This window comes from Echiichthys vipera (assembly GCF_963691815.1).
Source record: "Echiichthys vipera genome assembly, chromosome: 22".
Lineage (NCBI taxonomy): Eukaryota > Metazoa > Chordata > Actinopteri > Perciformes > Trachinidae > Echiichthys > Echiichthys vipera.
This window is the reverse complement of record NC_139847.1, coordinates 21,771,207-21,788,399: the sequence shown is the minus strand read 5'-3', so window position 1 is coordinate 21,788,399 and position 17,193 is coordinate 21,771,207. Positions and strand designations below refer to the sequence as shown.

General features: G+C 40.1%; 1 protein-coding gene across 1 annotated transcript in view; it reads right to left on the bottom strand.

Moving 5' to 3' along the window:
• The window catches only part of ank2b (ankyrin 2b, neuronal), a gene marked incomplete at its 5' end in the record, with an annotated part of 172,247 nt that overhangs the window by 94,404 nt on the left and 60,650 nt on the right, over nucleotides 1–17,193 (bottom strand). Inside the window, 3 exons of the mRNA XM_083937194.1 lie at nucleotides 5,219–5,317; nucleotides 6,208–6,306; nucleotides 11,564–11,662. Of these exons, the coding sequence (XP_083793320.1) occupies nucleotides 5,219–5,317; nucleotides 6,208–6,306; nucleotides 11,564–11,662 (297 nt within the window). The remainder of the gene's footprint in view (nucleotides 1–5,218; nucleotides 5,318–6,207; nucleotides 6,307–11,563; nucleotides 11,663–17,193) is intronic.

Here is a 17,193-nt window from a genome sequence, read left to right as displayed (position 1 = left end):
AACAAGTTTTCTCCACTCAGTCACACACCTGCTGATGAAACAACACTAAGTATTGGCAGCTCCATTCTGAGAAGCGTGAACATAGCGACACCAGGGACCATAGTAAAATGCGACATTGAGTCCTATTTGAAACTGCTGGCTAAGGATAAACGTAAATATGGTAGGATTGTTATTCACGTTGGCGGTAATGACACTTGATTACGTCAATCGGAGGTCACTAAAATGAATGTGGAGTCGATGTGTGCATATGCAAAAACTATGTCTGACTCCGTAATTTTCTCTGGTTCCCTGCCCAACTTGACTTGCGATGACATGTATAGCCGCATGTCATCATTCCGCTGCTGGCTGTCTGGATGGTGCCGGTAAATAACGTGGGCTTCGTAGATAATTGTCTTACTGGGGAAAACCTGGTCTTATGAGGAGAGATGATATTCATCCTACTTTGGAGGGTGTCGCTCTTATATCTAAGAACCTGGACGAGTTTGTTAGCGGTCTAAAACCATGCCAACCCAGTGTTGGGATCAGGAAGCAGAGTCGCAGTTTAATACACCCCTCTGCGCTGCCCTTATCACAGATGCCCAGGAAGCAGAGTTGCAGTCTTACACACCTCTCTGCGCTCCCTGTGGAGCATTTCCCAGATCAGTATCCTATACAAACGCCGTCTGCCCCACGATCATCAAATTAAAATTAACCAGATCAAAAATGAACAGAAGAGAAGCTATACAGAAAAACCTGATACAAATCAACACAAAATATGTGATAATGCAAGAAAATCTGAAAATAAAATGTGGAGTTTTAAACATCAGATCTCTGACATCTAAAGCTGTATTAGTAAATTATCTGATATCAGATAACCATATTGATTTACTCTGTCTGACTAAAACCTAGCAGAATAGTAGAAACAAGCACAGCTAAGGTGACAGAATATGAAAATGATAATAATTATGGTGGCAAACATGATCAATGATGAGTAGTGGCAATAGCAGCTACGATACAGCTACAAATTAGATTCGATTGGTTTTAGTCAGAGTGTATATAAACCTAAATCACTGTTTTAATCACACCCTCGACCTTGTTTTGGCTTATGGTGTGGAAATCAATGTCTTTCCACAAAATCCTATCTTATCAGACCATTATTTAATAACTTTTGAATTTGTATTACAGGATTACTCACCTCTGGGCAAAAGTTTCTCCACTAGATGTTTATCTGATAGTGCTGTAACTAAATTTAAGGAAGCGATTCCATCCTATCCTAATATTCAAGATTCCTGTACTAACCTGATTCCTGTTAGTTTCTCTGAAATTGATCACCTTGTTGACATTGTTGCAGGCTCACTACGAACAACACTCGACTCTGCTGCTCCTTTAAAAAAGAAGATAATGAAACAGAGGACGTTTTTTCAGCACTGTAGCCAGGCTGACAGAGAGCCACAGCTCTATTGAGCCATGAATTCCTATAACCCTCAGTAGTAACGACTTCATGACCTTCTTTAATGACAAAATTATAAGTATTAGAGACAAAAACAACTCGCTTGGCAAAATTTTTTCTTACAACCCAGGAACCTTAGAAACAACTGTACGACCTGATATATTCTTGGACTGCTTTTCTACAGTTGACCATAACAAATTAACCTCTACTATTTCAGCATCAAAGCCTTCTATTTGTCTCCTAGACTCTATTCCCACTAGGTTACTTAAAGAAGTGTTACTTTTAGTCAGCACTCCTGTATTAGATATGATTAACATGTCTTCATCAGCAGGTTATGTACCACAGTCTTTTAAAGTAGCTGTAATTAAACCTCTTCTTAAAAGCCCAGTCTTGATCCTGAGGAACTAGCCAGCTATAGACCTATATCTAACCTTCCTTTTCTCTATAAGATCCTCCAGAAATTAGTCGCCAATCAGCTATGTGACTTTTTACATAATAATGAGTTATTTGAGGACTTCCAGTCAGGATTTAGAACGAATCATAGCACTGAGAGAGCACTGGTAAAAATTACTAACAACCTTCTGATAGCTTCAGACAAAGGACTTCTCTCTGTACTTGTTTTACTAGATCTTAGTGCAGAATCCGACACTATTGACCATCGCATCCTGCTATAGAGACTGGAGCATCTAATTGGCATTAAGGGAACTGCATTAAGCTGGTTTAAGTCGTATTTATCAGATAGATCTCAGTTTGTACATGTTAACGACAAAAACTCCATACACACTAAAGTTAGTCACGGAACACCACAGGGTTCTGTCCTTGGACCGATTCTATTCACCTTATATATGCTTCCTTTAGGAAAAATTATAAGGAAGCACTCCATACATTTCCATTGTTATGCTGCTGCTGATGATACACAATTGTACTTGTCGATCAAACCAGAAAAAACGATGAGTAGGCTAAACTTCAAATCTGCATTAAGGAAATAAAAAGCTGGATGACCTGCAATTTTCGAATGTTATTTGAAGTTTTTGTACTTGGCCCCGAAGGCCTCAGAAACTCAATAGCTAAAGATATTGTTACTCTGGGTGATGTTTTGTTGTCCTCCAGCACCACAGTAAGGAATCTGGGTGTTATTTTTGATCAGGATATGTCATTCGATTCTTACATAAAATTAACGACAAGGACTGCATATTTTCACCTGCGCAATATTGAGAAAATTAGGAACATTGTGTCTCAGAAAGATGCAGAAAAACTAGTCCATGCATTTGTTACTTTTAGGCTGGACTATTGCAACTCCTTATTATCAGGCTGCTCCAATAAGTCTGTCAAGAGTCTCTAGTTGTTCCAAAATGCTGCAGCTCGAGTACTATCTAAAACAAATCGAAGAGAACATATTTCTCCTGTCTTAGCTTCTTTGCACCGGTCACCTGTAAAATCCAGAATAGAATTTAAAATCCTTCTCCTTACCTACAAAGCTCTTATTGGTCAGGCTCCATTGTATCTTAAAGAGCTGGTAGTACCGTATTACCCGACTACATCGCTGTGTTCTGAGAATGCAGGGCTACTTGTCGTTCCTAGAGTCTCCAAAAGTAGAATAGGAGGCAGAGCCTGTGGAACCAACTCCCAAGTGTTATTCGGGAGGAAGACACTGTCCCTATACTTACAGTTTTTCTCAATTGCTAAAAGACTAAACCCTGTTGTCTGAACCAATTTCTCTGTTGCCTGAACACACTGATTGAATCAATCACTCTTTTGGCAAAACCATGAGCACTTTTCACCTGTTTAGACACAACTTCCCAACACATTTTCATTGTGATGCACCTGTGCTGCATAATGGTAAGCACAGGTTGCAAAAGTCAAACACAATTAAAGCACGGTTGTCATTACTTGGACACAACAACTCAAAATTGATCACACTTGTGGCTGATGATGTGAGGGAATATATAAAGCCAGTTCAGAGAGCACTGATTTGTACACTACAATGAATAGAAATCTGAGAGGAAGAGTTCGTGTGAGAGGGAGTCAAGGGGGTCAAGGGGGTCAAGGAGGTCGAGGAGGTCGAGGTGGTTGAAGTGGTCGAGGTGGTCAAGGTGGTCAGTGAAGAAAAAGAACAGTAATATCTGATGAAATCAGAGCTACTGTGATTGACCATGTTCTTGTCCATGGTATGAGCATGAGGGAGGCCAGACAAAGGGTACAACCAAACATCGGTAGATTCACTGTGTCCAACATAATCCGAAGATTTAGAGAAGAGAACAGGTAATTATCTTTTTTGACATTATAGTACAGTATGTAAATGTTGAGAGCAAATTACTGTATGGCATATTACAGTATATACTGTACCACAGTATATACTGTAAGTAAATATATGTTTCAGTACATCACTGTGCCAATGTACTGTAGTATTGTAATGGAGGGTTAGTCTAACTGTCTGTAGGCCTGCCTAGTATTCCATGTATATTTTTTGTAACTGCATGTTCTCTTTTTGTAGAATTGAAAGACTGCCACATGGGGGTGGGAGGACAGGTGGCACATGTACACAAGTGGCAAATGCATACGATTTATGTTTGTTTTGTGCAAGTGCTGTGTGTAAATGCACAAGATTTCTGTTTTTCGTCTTTGTGTACAAGTGCTAAATGCATAGGTTTTTTTGTTTTGCAACATGCATTCAGCTTCATGTCCTGAGCATTGTGTTTTCTATTTTCCTATGTAGTGTTTAGTGACTGCTCAGTAGTGTTTTTAATTTTGATTGACTTGGGGCACGATTTGACAACAAAGTTCAGTTTTGGGCACAGATTGAACTGTTTTGAGGTGAAAGTTTGGTTTTGCAAGAAGAGTCTGAGGTTTTGTGAATGTAGCTTGAAAATTGGGGTTTGTGTTCACAGTTTAAAGAAAAGGAGAGAAGCTTTCAAGAAATGTGTCTTAGCAATCGAGAAAAACTGTTAGAGTAAACTTAAAACTTTCCCTTTTGATAAAGCTTACAGCTAGGGCTTAGCTATATTGTTATTTTCAGGATGATTTTGTTCTGCTTAATGATGCTGCTATAGACCTAGTCTGCCAGGGGATAATACTTTTCCTGATACTCTGAGCTTCTCTCCTCTCTGTCTGTATCATTCATGTCTCATCAATGCATGTTACTAACTCAACTTCTTCCCCGGAGTTGTTTGTGCCTTGTTGTCTCGCAGGTCTTTGCTGATCGTGGTGGTGCCTGCTGCAGTGGTCCTGCATGACACTTCCTGCTACTAATTAAACTATTAGTCATATATACTATCACTAGTCTTATAAACTATAAAATTTGTAGCCATAAAAACACCATCAGCTGCTATTGCCGCTACTCATCATTGATCATGTTTGCCACCATAATTATTATAATTTCTATATTCTATTACCTTAGCCGTTCTTGTTTCTACTATTCTATTGTATTAACTGCCATAACATATAAGTCAATTTCACATTACTATAGATATTTTTGGAAGTGTGGAAGTGTGTCTGTCTCTCTGTCTTTGTGTCTGTCCTTGTATCTCAACAGGTCAGGACAGATGGCCGTCCTCCATAGAGTCGGGTCTGTCCGTCGTTCCTGCCTGTTATATGGAAGGTTCTCGTTGCCCACCGTACTCTACGAGGAAATTGTTGGGTCTATGTAAATCATAAATAAGTGTGTGTTCTTTACCTACTCTGTGAAGTGTCCTGAGAAAACTTTGGTTATGATTCGGCACTATAAATAAAATTGAATTGAATTGAATTGTGTCCCTTTAATTGTAAAAGGTGAGAGGACATGTGACACACCTTGGTCCTGGCCAGCATGGGTGCTCCTCTCTCCAGCAGCAGCTCCACAGCTGTATCATGGCCACTTCGGGCTGCACAGTGAAGTGGAGTCAGACCATCCTACAGAACACACACACACACACACACACACACACACACACACACACACACACACACACACACACACACACACAGTCATTCAATACAAACTGACTTAGCTGGAGGCTAAAAAAAGCAGTGATTTAACGCTACTGATGTCATTTCTTGCATACAGTCCTTTTAGAACCAAGTTATTCTGTTCAGATGAATTCAATAGCTTAACCTGAAGAAATCAGTTGTTCTAACACACATCCAGGTTACTAAAATAAATCTGATGAATTGCATATCATGCCAATATCAGCCACTATAGCACTTCATATTTATTCAAATGATGTATATGTATGCTTAGTTATATAACTTGGATTTTAATGAGTGTAAATTATTTTTAAATGGCACAGTAACACTTCATTGTATTTTCCAATAACAACAAAAGCTTTCTATTCTATTCTTTTCTCCTCCTGAAACCCAGGTGTAGCCTGTGAATAACCTAGGCTGGATGCTGTTAGCTCTGGTTAGAATCAAATAAAGCTAATAACATAAGTGTGGTGCTAGCTGGCACAGATCCAAATCAAAATAACACCAAGCAGAGGTCATGATGTCCAGTGTGAGACTGAATTTAATCCACTGGCACACTGAGCTGAGCTGCATTTAGCTCATAGTTACATCTGTTGTCACTAATGAAGGTATTAAAAATGAGCTTATATATTTTTTTTTTGCTCCTGTGGATGTAACAGCAAAAACATTAGATATGAGTTGTGTGTTTCATTAGTAAAAGCGATAATAGACAAATGGACTTGAGGAGAGAGGAGATAAAGGGAAGATGCTGCAGCCTTGAGATAGTCAGTCTTGGTCAGTCTACTAATTCAAAACTAAGGCAACATGACCATAGTTTGGCTTCTCATGGTACTCACCCTTGTTTTAGCATCGATCTGAGAGCCACGGTCCAGTAACAGGCCAACCATGTTAGTGTTGCCACGCTTGGAGGCCACATGTAGAGGAGTGATCCCATTCTACAGGAGAGAGAAAGAGGACTTTTAGTGACAGGAATTTAATCATCACTTATACTGTTGTATATGAGGGATGAACGTAATAGTAATCCATTCGCAAAAATGAATATTATATAGAACAAAAAAATATTTTTTATTCTGTTGTGGATGTTCAAAATCATCACTATTGATATTTTTTTTATTATTATCGTTATTATTCTCATGTAACTCAAGGGGTCAAACATTGTTAGTTAAGGAAGGAGACCCCGGAAGTTCAGTTTAGCTGTTAGTTGCGAGCTGCAGAGCTCAGAAGGTGTTTTTTCTATGGGAGTAGCCCTCAGATTGGTCACAATATTACTGTCTTGTTTCCTTTATTTTGTTTTGTTTTGTTTTGTTTTACCCTCCCTCCCACTCTGTTTTTCCACTACTACAGAATTCTTTAAGGTCATGAAGTGTCATTCTAACTTATTATTATTGTTCCTATGGCTCATGCTGCAAAGACAGGTACTGGAGTGCGTCTGCTTTCCTGGAATACTAAGGGAATGAACAAAGCGATCCAATTCGGTAAGGTCCTGACACGGTTACAGCACCTTAAGGGGGATGTCATGTGATGGTGATGATCTGAAGGAAACACATCTTAAGTCATCTGACACCCCAAGTATTAAGAGGGCGTGGGTGAGCCACTTATTCCATTCCAAATTTACAGATAGAGTTAGAGGGGTAGCTATTATCATTCATAAAAGAGTCCTGTTTGATGTGACTCTACAGATCTTCTCCTACACTTTTTTGAGCAGGGAGATAAGGCAGGGAGACAAAGCAGGCCTGCGCAGCTAGTGCTTTTAGACTGATCACTAAAATTCAACTATCGGACGACAGCAACACTTCCGATCCAGTGATGATCCACGCGTCTTTTCCTGATTTTTACACCGCACTTCTGAGTGCAGCCCAATTACTGCAGCAACCCCTAATCCCTTAGACTTTTTAACCTACCCTCAGAGATATAAATATCTCTAGGGAACTCAGTAGAACCATCTCTCTGCTGGAGATGCATTAAGCGATCAAGTCTATGCAAAACAGGAAATCTCTTGGTCCAGATGGTTTTACAGTCCAGTTATTTAAGGGGTACTCGATGCTATTAGCCCCCATCCTTATGAGAATGTTCAATGACTCCTTTACTAAAGGCAGACTGCCAGCGACCTTGTATGAGGCATCTAGTTCATTGCTCCTGAAGAAAGACAGAGATCCTACCTTATGGGGCAGCTACAGACCGGTCTAACTTTTAAACGTAGATTGTAAGATCCTTGCCAAGGTCCTCACCCTCCGCTTCCAAAGTGTGATGTCATCAATAATTTTTCTAGACCAGACAGGCTTTACATTAGGTAGTCACCCATTCTTCAACACCAGAAGGCTGCTCAACATCATATTCTCACCTGGGTAGGACACTCCCATGGTCGTAGTGGCACTGGATACATAGAAAGCCTTCGACCGGCTTTGATTCTAATTTTATTTCTTGGGTTAACCTTCTGTACGTAACACCCTCTGCATCTGTGAACAATACCGGTGTCTGCTCAGCATACTTCCCTCTCAAACGTGGGACCCGGCAGGGCTGTCTGCACTCACCCCTGTTGTTCAACATAGCCATCGAGCCATTAGCCATCTGGCTTAGGAACCAGAATGAGTATGAGGGGATCACTTGTGTTGTTCTAATCCACAAACTCTCCTTATATGCTGACAACCTCTTCTTATTTATTTCAAACCCCACATCCTCCCTCCCTACAGTTTTATAAATTAGATCAGTTTGGGCACCTAGCGGAGTATAGGTTGAATATTCAGAAAAGTGAGTTATTTTTTACTAACAACTTGGCGAGATCACTCCCACAATCCACATTCCCTTTTACAAAAAGCTGACAAGGGGTTCAAATACTTTGAGGTTGTTTATCACCAGCTCCTTCATGCTGGTGATTTTTTCAAAAGAACTTCCAGCCACTTTTAGATAAATGCAAGTCAGACTTCTCTAGATGGGTAGGCCTCCCCCTGTCCCTTGCAGGCCGGGTTAATCTTATTATGATGGTAATTTTACCAAAGTTTCTGTATCTTTTTCAACATCTCCCAATTTGTCTTAACAAATAATCTAGCTCATCAGCTAATCTAGACCAACAGCTCAACCCCTTTATTTGGCAGAATAAACCAGCCCGTATAAAAAAAACAAACATATTCTTCAACTTCCTAAACCTGAAGGGGGAGTAGCACTCCCTAATTTCCACAACTACTTCTGGGCTTGCAACATTACTAAACTTCTATATTGGCTCTGCGATGGAGTTACAGATGTCTGCTCGCCCTCGGCTCATACTGAGATAACATCTTTCTCATGCTCTTTGCATTCTACGATTAGCTCACAGCTCCCCATAACTGCCCATAAGGTCTCACCAAATCCAGATGTCATCTATACCATTAAAATTTCAATCCAGTTCAGGGTGCAGTAGGGATTGATAAGGGCTTCGATCCTTGCCCCAGTTTATTAACAATTATGCGTTTCTTTCTTCCTGCACCGACCCTGCATTCCTAATAAGGTCAGATAAAGGCCTCAAAACGCTTAATGACCTGTATGACGAAGGTATTTTTGCATCCAGCCTGCCTAATTGCCACTTTTTTCGGTACCTTCAAATGAGACATTTTAACCAAAAGCAATTCCCAAATTTTCAAAACCGCCCCCCTGAAGTTGAGATGGGCCAATTCCTGTCTCTCAACTTACAACACAAGCAACTGATATCTGTCAGTTTGGGGGTAGACATCAATGAGGTCCAGTGGGGGAACTTTTTAAAACTGATTCACTCATCCTCAATTTGTGCACGGCCTATTACAGTGGAAGGTGCTTCATAGAGCCCATTTCACCAACGCTAAATTGGCTAAAGATACCCTATTCACAGTGATGCTTGTAACCGCTGTAAGTAGTCCCCAGCCGACAACACACACATGTTCTGGACGTGCCCGAAGCTTTCTGAATTTTGGTCTGATATATTTCAAATCTTCAAACAGACTCGTAACACAAATTTGGGACCATATCCCCTGACTGCCCTTTTTGGGGTCCCTCCGTCCAAAAATCTGCCCATTACTACACAACGTGTTGTGGCCTTTACCACTCTGCTCGCCAGACGTGACATTCTCCTTTAGTCTACGGTTAGAGAAGTTAAGTTTTTCACAGAGGGGATCTTTGACAGCATTCCACAAAACCTGGGACCCACTGCTGTGTATTATTAGTAATAGTCTTACTGTTACTCCTGATGATGCTGAGGACACTCCCTAGTGCCTGGAAGGCAAATATATTTGCAAGTGAATGTTATTTTCTGCTTTTCAATACTATGTTGAGTACAATGGGTATAGCGGATGAACAAAGAGAACTGGATACAGCTATCAGGTCAGAGCCCTGCTCATTCCTATAAAGAATGCTCAGTGACGCTGTGTCTATAAATACCCAGAGGAGCAGGTGTACAGACATCTGCCAGCTGTGTTAGCCTTCAGGGCTTTCTGAAAGAAAGGGTTCAGTTTTACCCAAAATTTTTGAAATGTAAATGAACTGAATAGATCATATTCAGATGGTGAAACAAGTCATATTGCAGGGATTATGATGCTCAGAAAATGTATCCACTGAAGTACAGATGTCCCTTTCACCATCATGACCATTTCGAGGGCATCATTTGACAGACCAGGTAGTTGCAGTTCTACTGTTAATCAAAATCAAAACAATAAATAAGAATCTCATACAGACAGGTAGAGTGCTTTCTCTCAAACCTTTTAACCACAGATTTCAAAACTCTACAATCTCCTTGTTACACAAGCAATCCTAGGAGGATTAGGAGAGTGCAAGGTGAGAAAAAAAGCTATTTTTATCCACAATGCTCGCAGGGCTAAAAATAGGGCATCTAAATTCTTTTTCTTGGTGACATTAATTGAATAATATACATATCGGAAAGGCCAGAAATACATTGAAGACAACAATGTGTACTTTGAATCTGAATGAGTTAGCGAGGGGTGAGGCAGGATGAGGAAGCTCCATCCAGTCCTCACAGGGAGTGTAGTAAGGGCACCTCTTTCTCTTCTATTTCACATGTGTATCACCCGGGTATATACGAGCCATTTTAAACAGCTGGATTGATTGAAATACAAGCGTATCTGTTTCATCAGAAACACCTCCTGTGTAGACACACTGTTAGGCAACTAAAACACGGTTAAGGGTAGGGGGTTGGGTTAGGTTTTAGGTAGAAATTTTCAGTGTCTCCCCTTTCCCAAATCTATTGACTAGGCATAGGAAGATGTAACCAAAGCAAGGCAATACATCTATGCGGTCCTAATAAAATGATTTGTTGAGCTCTCAGCCTGTCAAGTTTCACTTGCGCTGCTCTTGCTGTGTTCCAGTGCCATGGGAAAATGCCCTGGAATGACTGTCAAAGTGAACCTCCTACTAGTGAATTCAGGGTAAGTCGATCCCCCACAAATTCGCTAGTAGAGTAGGAGGTTCCACTTTAACAGGTATTCCAGTACACTTTGCCTAGTTGGAGGTCAGAAACTTCGTACCTTCCATGGCACTAGAACACAGCACTCACAGCATGTGTCGGGGGAGGAGGGAGCTTCAGAGGTCAGGCAGGGGGAAGAGGATGGGACCCTGGAGGGAAGCGCTTTGAGCCATGCATGAAAGGTAAAAATTGCTTTAAGTTACTAGCAATAGCGCACTGCAAACCTGAAATTATTTAGACATTGCCCAGAGGGGCTGTAAGTTTAAACACAAATGTCATTCGGACAATAAGCTGGACTGGTCATCGAACAGTGTAAACCCTCCAGACTCCCTCGTACAGGGAATGAGCTTGTGTGCCACTTATTCTCCGCTCTATTCACAGATAGCAAATGGGCATTTTGATGATGTTTCTATCTTGCGGCAGCCAACACAAGGAGGTTAAAAAGAGGACATGTCACGTCTCTGAGCGATGGAGTATGACACAATGGAAAATATTCAGGAACTTCTGTCGGTAAGGACAAAATCCTCAGACACTTTTCAAAAAGGAGGGATTCTCAGTTGTTTATGACCAAAATTAAGACCAAAACGGTCTCAAATGGCATGTAATGTAATGTCGTCTCTCTCCTGTTGTGTACTGCATGTAATAGAGAGACTAAAAACTATGTCTGAAATTGATTGATATTGTCTGGGGTTCATATTTGAAAACTGCATTACAGTATCTTTTAATACCCTAATAAGAACCGAATGATTGTGCTTAGGGTGGAATCCTACCCTTGCCGTGAAGTCAACCGCTGCCCCTCGGTTCAAAAGGAGAGTGGCCACATTGACGTTACCATAGTGAGCAGCGATATGCAGGGGGGTGAATCCACTCTGAAAGACAGACAGTAAAGATACACAGAGAGTATGACAGAGGTCAGACATGAAACTTATCTTCAGTTTATCTTTAGTCTTCCAACATGCAGCAGTTGCATCAAGCATCACAGGTGAACAAAAACCCAACTGAAAGCAAATAGAATGTAAAAAGTAAGTCAGAAAATGTAGCACCCATACACACAACCCTAAAACACACTCAGAAATGACACTTCCATGCAGGTTGTCAACCACAGAAACAAAAGTAAAAGAAGGCCTTTCCTAGGCTTCATAAAGTAATTTAAAATGAAATGGACAAAAACTGAAACAGAACAAACAGATGTACAGTACACAGTACACAGATTTCCATCAAGATTGACATGTAGATGGACAAACAATATTAGCTACCCAAACAAAACCAAATTAAGATCAACACCAAAGTGCACTATGTTAACTGTACGTCATAGAAGTATTAGAGTTAGAAATGAGGAATATATGAAAAAAGTTAGAGATTGCAGAGCAGGTTGGAGTAGTTGTGAGATTCTTGCCTTACCTTGCCATTCTGTAAGTGTGGTCCGATTTAATGTGAAAAAGTTGTTTACAAAAGTGTGAAGAATACAGTGACTAACTTGATGGTTTAAAAACTTTACACAGTCAAAAGCTTAGAATGGTGCAAATCAAGGTAGTGTGGATGCAACATGCTATACAATGCTTAGTCTTTGGCCAAGCAGGTAATACCTTATTGGCTTCCCAAGCAATTATCTATTAGCACTGTTGTAGTAGTAAAACAATAAAAGTCATATACCAGTCATCTGAAGATGTATATAAAAGCATGCATTTGAAATATTTGATTAGTTTCATGTATTGAAGACGAGGACAGCCAATATTAAAATGAAATCATCTCATCCGTTTAAATTTTTGAATTGTGTGTGCATTACAGAGATAATTTGCTGATTTTAATCCAGGTCCGTGTCATCACAATGTGGGCATTGTGTTCAGATGACGGGTATTTGGCCTAACCTGACTCCGCCAGATGGATTGATTCCCATTGTCTCTGCATATCCATCGGGGAACACTTGTTTGGAGATCATTAGGGACGGGGCAAAAATACTGGTTGCTAATTAGATAAACCATCTGTCAATCACCAACATACAGGCCAAATCACCCAGAGCGGATGACATACTAACAGCATTGAAAGTAAACAACATGTCGGTAAAGGATATTTGCCGTTTGTGTAACGCAAATTTAGATAAAAGGCCCAATTTCAGGTGCCCGGATCCATATTCAACAGAAGGATCCAAGAGAAAAAAGAGTTAAGGAGCAGCTTGCTCCATAGCTGCGCTTATCTCTTCCATGGAAGCCGCCATGTTGTGGAGCTTGCGAGATCAGGATGGTCTTGAAGGGCTATGTTTGTCCTGTCTCTGTGGCGAAGTCCCTACAGAACAAAACATCAGAGATCTGCTGTGTTCTGCAGAATGAAACGAATCCTACGGATGTCCCACATTGCCACGACACAGATCTGGATTCAAATGTGTATTCTATTGACAAAGGAGTTTCAGTTTACTTCAGAGCAATACACTGCCATATTGACTTAGCAGGAAATGGACAATTTATTTAAATTTTTCTAAATGGTAGAAAATGTGCAATCTAAAGTTTAATTTGAATTATGTCCTAATTTTAATCTTATTCTCCCAAATCAAAGAAATGGACACACTTTAAATTTGCTCTGGTTTCTGAGCAGATGTTAACATAATGTCCGGTTTGCATTTGCACATTGTCTGCCCATTTGAAAATAAAAACAAAAGTCAATTTAACATTGAATTTCAACATTGCAGAAGTGTTGTCCGTTGAAAAGTATGTATGTATTTTGAACATGGGAATAAAAATCAGATTTCTTTTATTTTTTCATGGGCACACAAATGGAAAATAATATATAATATTGTTTTTTTTTGGCAGCACTGGACTTCCATACACAATGAAGTGTATTAATAATATGCTTTGATAAAACCAATCATGTTTCAAACTAAGCAGTTCATAGTGCATTTCTAGAGACCATGCAATATAACACAAACATACAGACAATATTATAAGACAAATAAGCAGAAAATATACATTCATAGCTGTTCACATAGTATTCAGCAGCATCAGTATTCAAATAAAAACCTTGCATGAGATTAAGCATTAAAGAAAATCAGTATACCTTACATCTAGATAATGGTGGTGTTTAGAGATAGTTCAAAATGTGAGGGTCAGATATGACAAAAACAAAAGGGGCTTCCCAATAGGGTGACAAAATTAATATAAAAGGGGAAGAAAAAAGAAAAGAAAATTCACAGTATGACCAAACAAAATGTATAGACAAAAATTAAATTGAAGCAGACTGTGCAGTGCCTGAGTGCAGCACACATGGCAGTAGCTTGTCCATTCGTTTTAGCCATGCATGTTGACTATTAAACAAACCCACAGAAACGGTTGAAACTGTAAAATGAATCAAATAAATATTTATTGACACCATGCAGTGCTGTGGAAGTGAAATAAATGAATGGTAGAGGGAAAGAAAGAGAAATAACTGTATAGTGATTCTGTGGAGAGTAAAGGAGCATGTATACCTCAGTAGTCCTATTGACCATCATCTGAAGCAGGAGGAATGAGGGAGGGAAAGATCAGTTCAGTTAAGCTTGTTGAACACATTACTGCACTGCAGTCAGATGTACGCTCTATACGCTACCAACCACCCCCCACTCCCCCCCGTGATTGGTCGACTGTTTATGCTGCGTACCAAGAAATGTTATGCCCTTTACCATATACGGAATCAGTGACCTCAGCAGCTGAAAACTCCGCTAGCCACGTTATCTGCGCAACATGCTAATGTTAGATTTAACAGGTTAACTTCCGAAATAAAGTTACAGCTTACATTTTGAGCCTGTGTGTAGCAGCATGACCAATAGGGAGGTCAGGATTCTTCTACGGAGACATATTCCAGAAATTCAAAGAAATCTCTGATAGCCAGCGACACCCTAGAGTTCAGAGCTGAGCACAGCCAACACAGCTAGTCAGCAGGGCTCACATCTAAATGCAAGTACTTCATTAGTTGACGCTTTGGTATTATTTAACATGACTATAAAACATTATAACAACATTTATAGGTCAGAATAGACGGAGAAGCATAATAGGTCCTCTTTAAGGTCTTGAATAGGGAACTAATGATTGTTTTCATTATCAATTAACCTATAGTTTGTTTATAGTTAAAAAATCCTCCAAACTTTTCTTTTTCAATCAAAAATCCACAATCTACAGATATACATGTTACAAAGATATAAAACAAAGTAATGTAGTAAATCATCACACGGTGTTGAAAATGTAACATTCTACATGAATTAACTAATCTGAAGTCTTCTCTATGAAACTTTGTATTAGGAAAAACATCTGTACCATTACATCAGGAAAGTGGGAATTGAGCCAATAAATGAACAAACTGCTTGCTTAGTGCTGAGTCAGTGTTTTGTATTTGTCAAAAATGCTGTCCCCAGAATTGTGCATTGATGATAACAGAATACTCTGACAGGACAGCTGCCCTTTTTAAGGCTGCCCATGTCAGAAAGCTGTCATTGGACTGTTTTCCCTATGTATTAACAGAACTGGGCCTTCTGCGTGGCAGTAATGTGTGTTTTTTGTGTACATGTGCTTGAGCGTACATGCTGCTGTTTAGAACTGTAAACTCTGGGCATTCTTTAAGAGTCATATTGAGCTGGGCTGCATCACAACAGCTGAACCGCATACATTATAAAGTACGTAGTGCATGCATAAATGCTCCACAGTGCCTCGACATTGTTTCATTACATAACAACATAATTGGTGCCTTGTTGAAATATGCTGTAGAAGTAATTATTAACATTCAGGAAGGGGGTTAAATAAACGTGTAGTGCAGTAAATCATCTTCACTCTAGCCAGGTCACTTAAAGCCACTATCCAGCATCAGAGGAACAGTCAAAACTAAAAAATTAAGTGTAAATGTTAATACAACCCAACCCCCCATTAGTTGCATGCAGCCCTGAATATCACCACCATACAACCTGCAGACAGTGGCACACTCCATGCAGAGGACAGTGCTACACTTAGACACCGGTGCAGCAGGGAAGGAGAGGGTGATGGGGGAAGTGTGTGAGTGGTAGCATTTAAAGAGAGAAAGGAAATAGAGGGAGAGACCCAGTTAGTGTCAGGACCAGGAGTGACGTGGCAGGCACAGAGACACTGAATGAGAGAGAGGGAGACAGAGACATAGAGAGATGCATAGATAGACAGATGGAAACACAAACACACTGTACACAGGTTTACAGTTTCATGACATAAGTACATCACAACAAGTTAGTTCTGTCATACACTAAATAATAGCATCATTAATTCCGTGGACCCTATTTACACCTGCTGTGATTGTTATCTGGATATTTTATCTGGATAAGTGATATCTTTCAATTAGTGACTCCACAACAGAGTGCTACAGTGACCAGTGGCGTTGCTCAATTACCCTGGGCCCCCCTGCAGAGTCCAACCATGAGCCCCCTTGAACAAACCAACACAGGCCGATCACTAACTTTGCAGATTTAACCCCAGAATCCACATTAAGTTTATGTGCCTATGTTACATTTACGTTTGCTGTATATGAAACAATGATTATCTTTATGGAAATATTTGTCCATGTCTGTTAAGCAACTGTATGTTCATTAAACTCCAAGGGCTTATTTCTACCAGGGCTAACCAATACAGACATTACAGAACATACATCTTTTTCAAAATGTATTCAGAAATTTGCACGTACAATTATAAGGAAGATAAATAATTTAGGCTGGGCCTAAGGCTATATCAGGACAGGCAGGCAAATAACACATTAGGCTTTAACCTGCCTAAACTTTGTCTTGCTAATCTACTACTACTAATTCAGGTCCTTATTAATTCACACTACAACATTGTTCACACATCACAATAAACAAGGCATTAGCCTTTTTCTTCTCCTCCTGGGCACCACTTTCATATTTCCGTTTAATTTTTGCGTATGCTTTTTAAAAATTCTACAAACTAACGTGTATGCACATGTACGGGCACGAGCGTGCGCATGTGTTCGTGCATCGACGGCAGTCTCAATGCCGGCATACGTCTGTTCCTCGCGCCGGACATTTAAAAAGATGCAGCCGGACGGTTTGCGGTGGTCTGATGTGGAGGTAGGAGTGTTTACTGTAGATTTGGTCAGATGAAATGTTCAAAAAAAGTCTGACAAAACTAAATATTTAAGGGGTGATGACGTATAAGCAACAAGCAGTCGAGGAGGAAGAGGGAGGATTACGCTAAAGCAAGGCACGGATCATCTGGGCCATGTTATGTGCTCACTTCGTGTATATTGTTTAGAGACACAGTAATGAGACACACACAGAACTTGAGGGTACAGCGAGGGACACAAAGATAGGCAGCTACTGAAGCCCAAAGTCAAACACCAACACGAAACAATACATAACAAGTGTGAGTGTGCCACTGACAGTGATAGCCTACTATTTAGATGG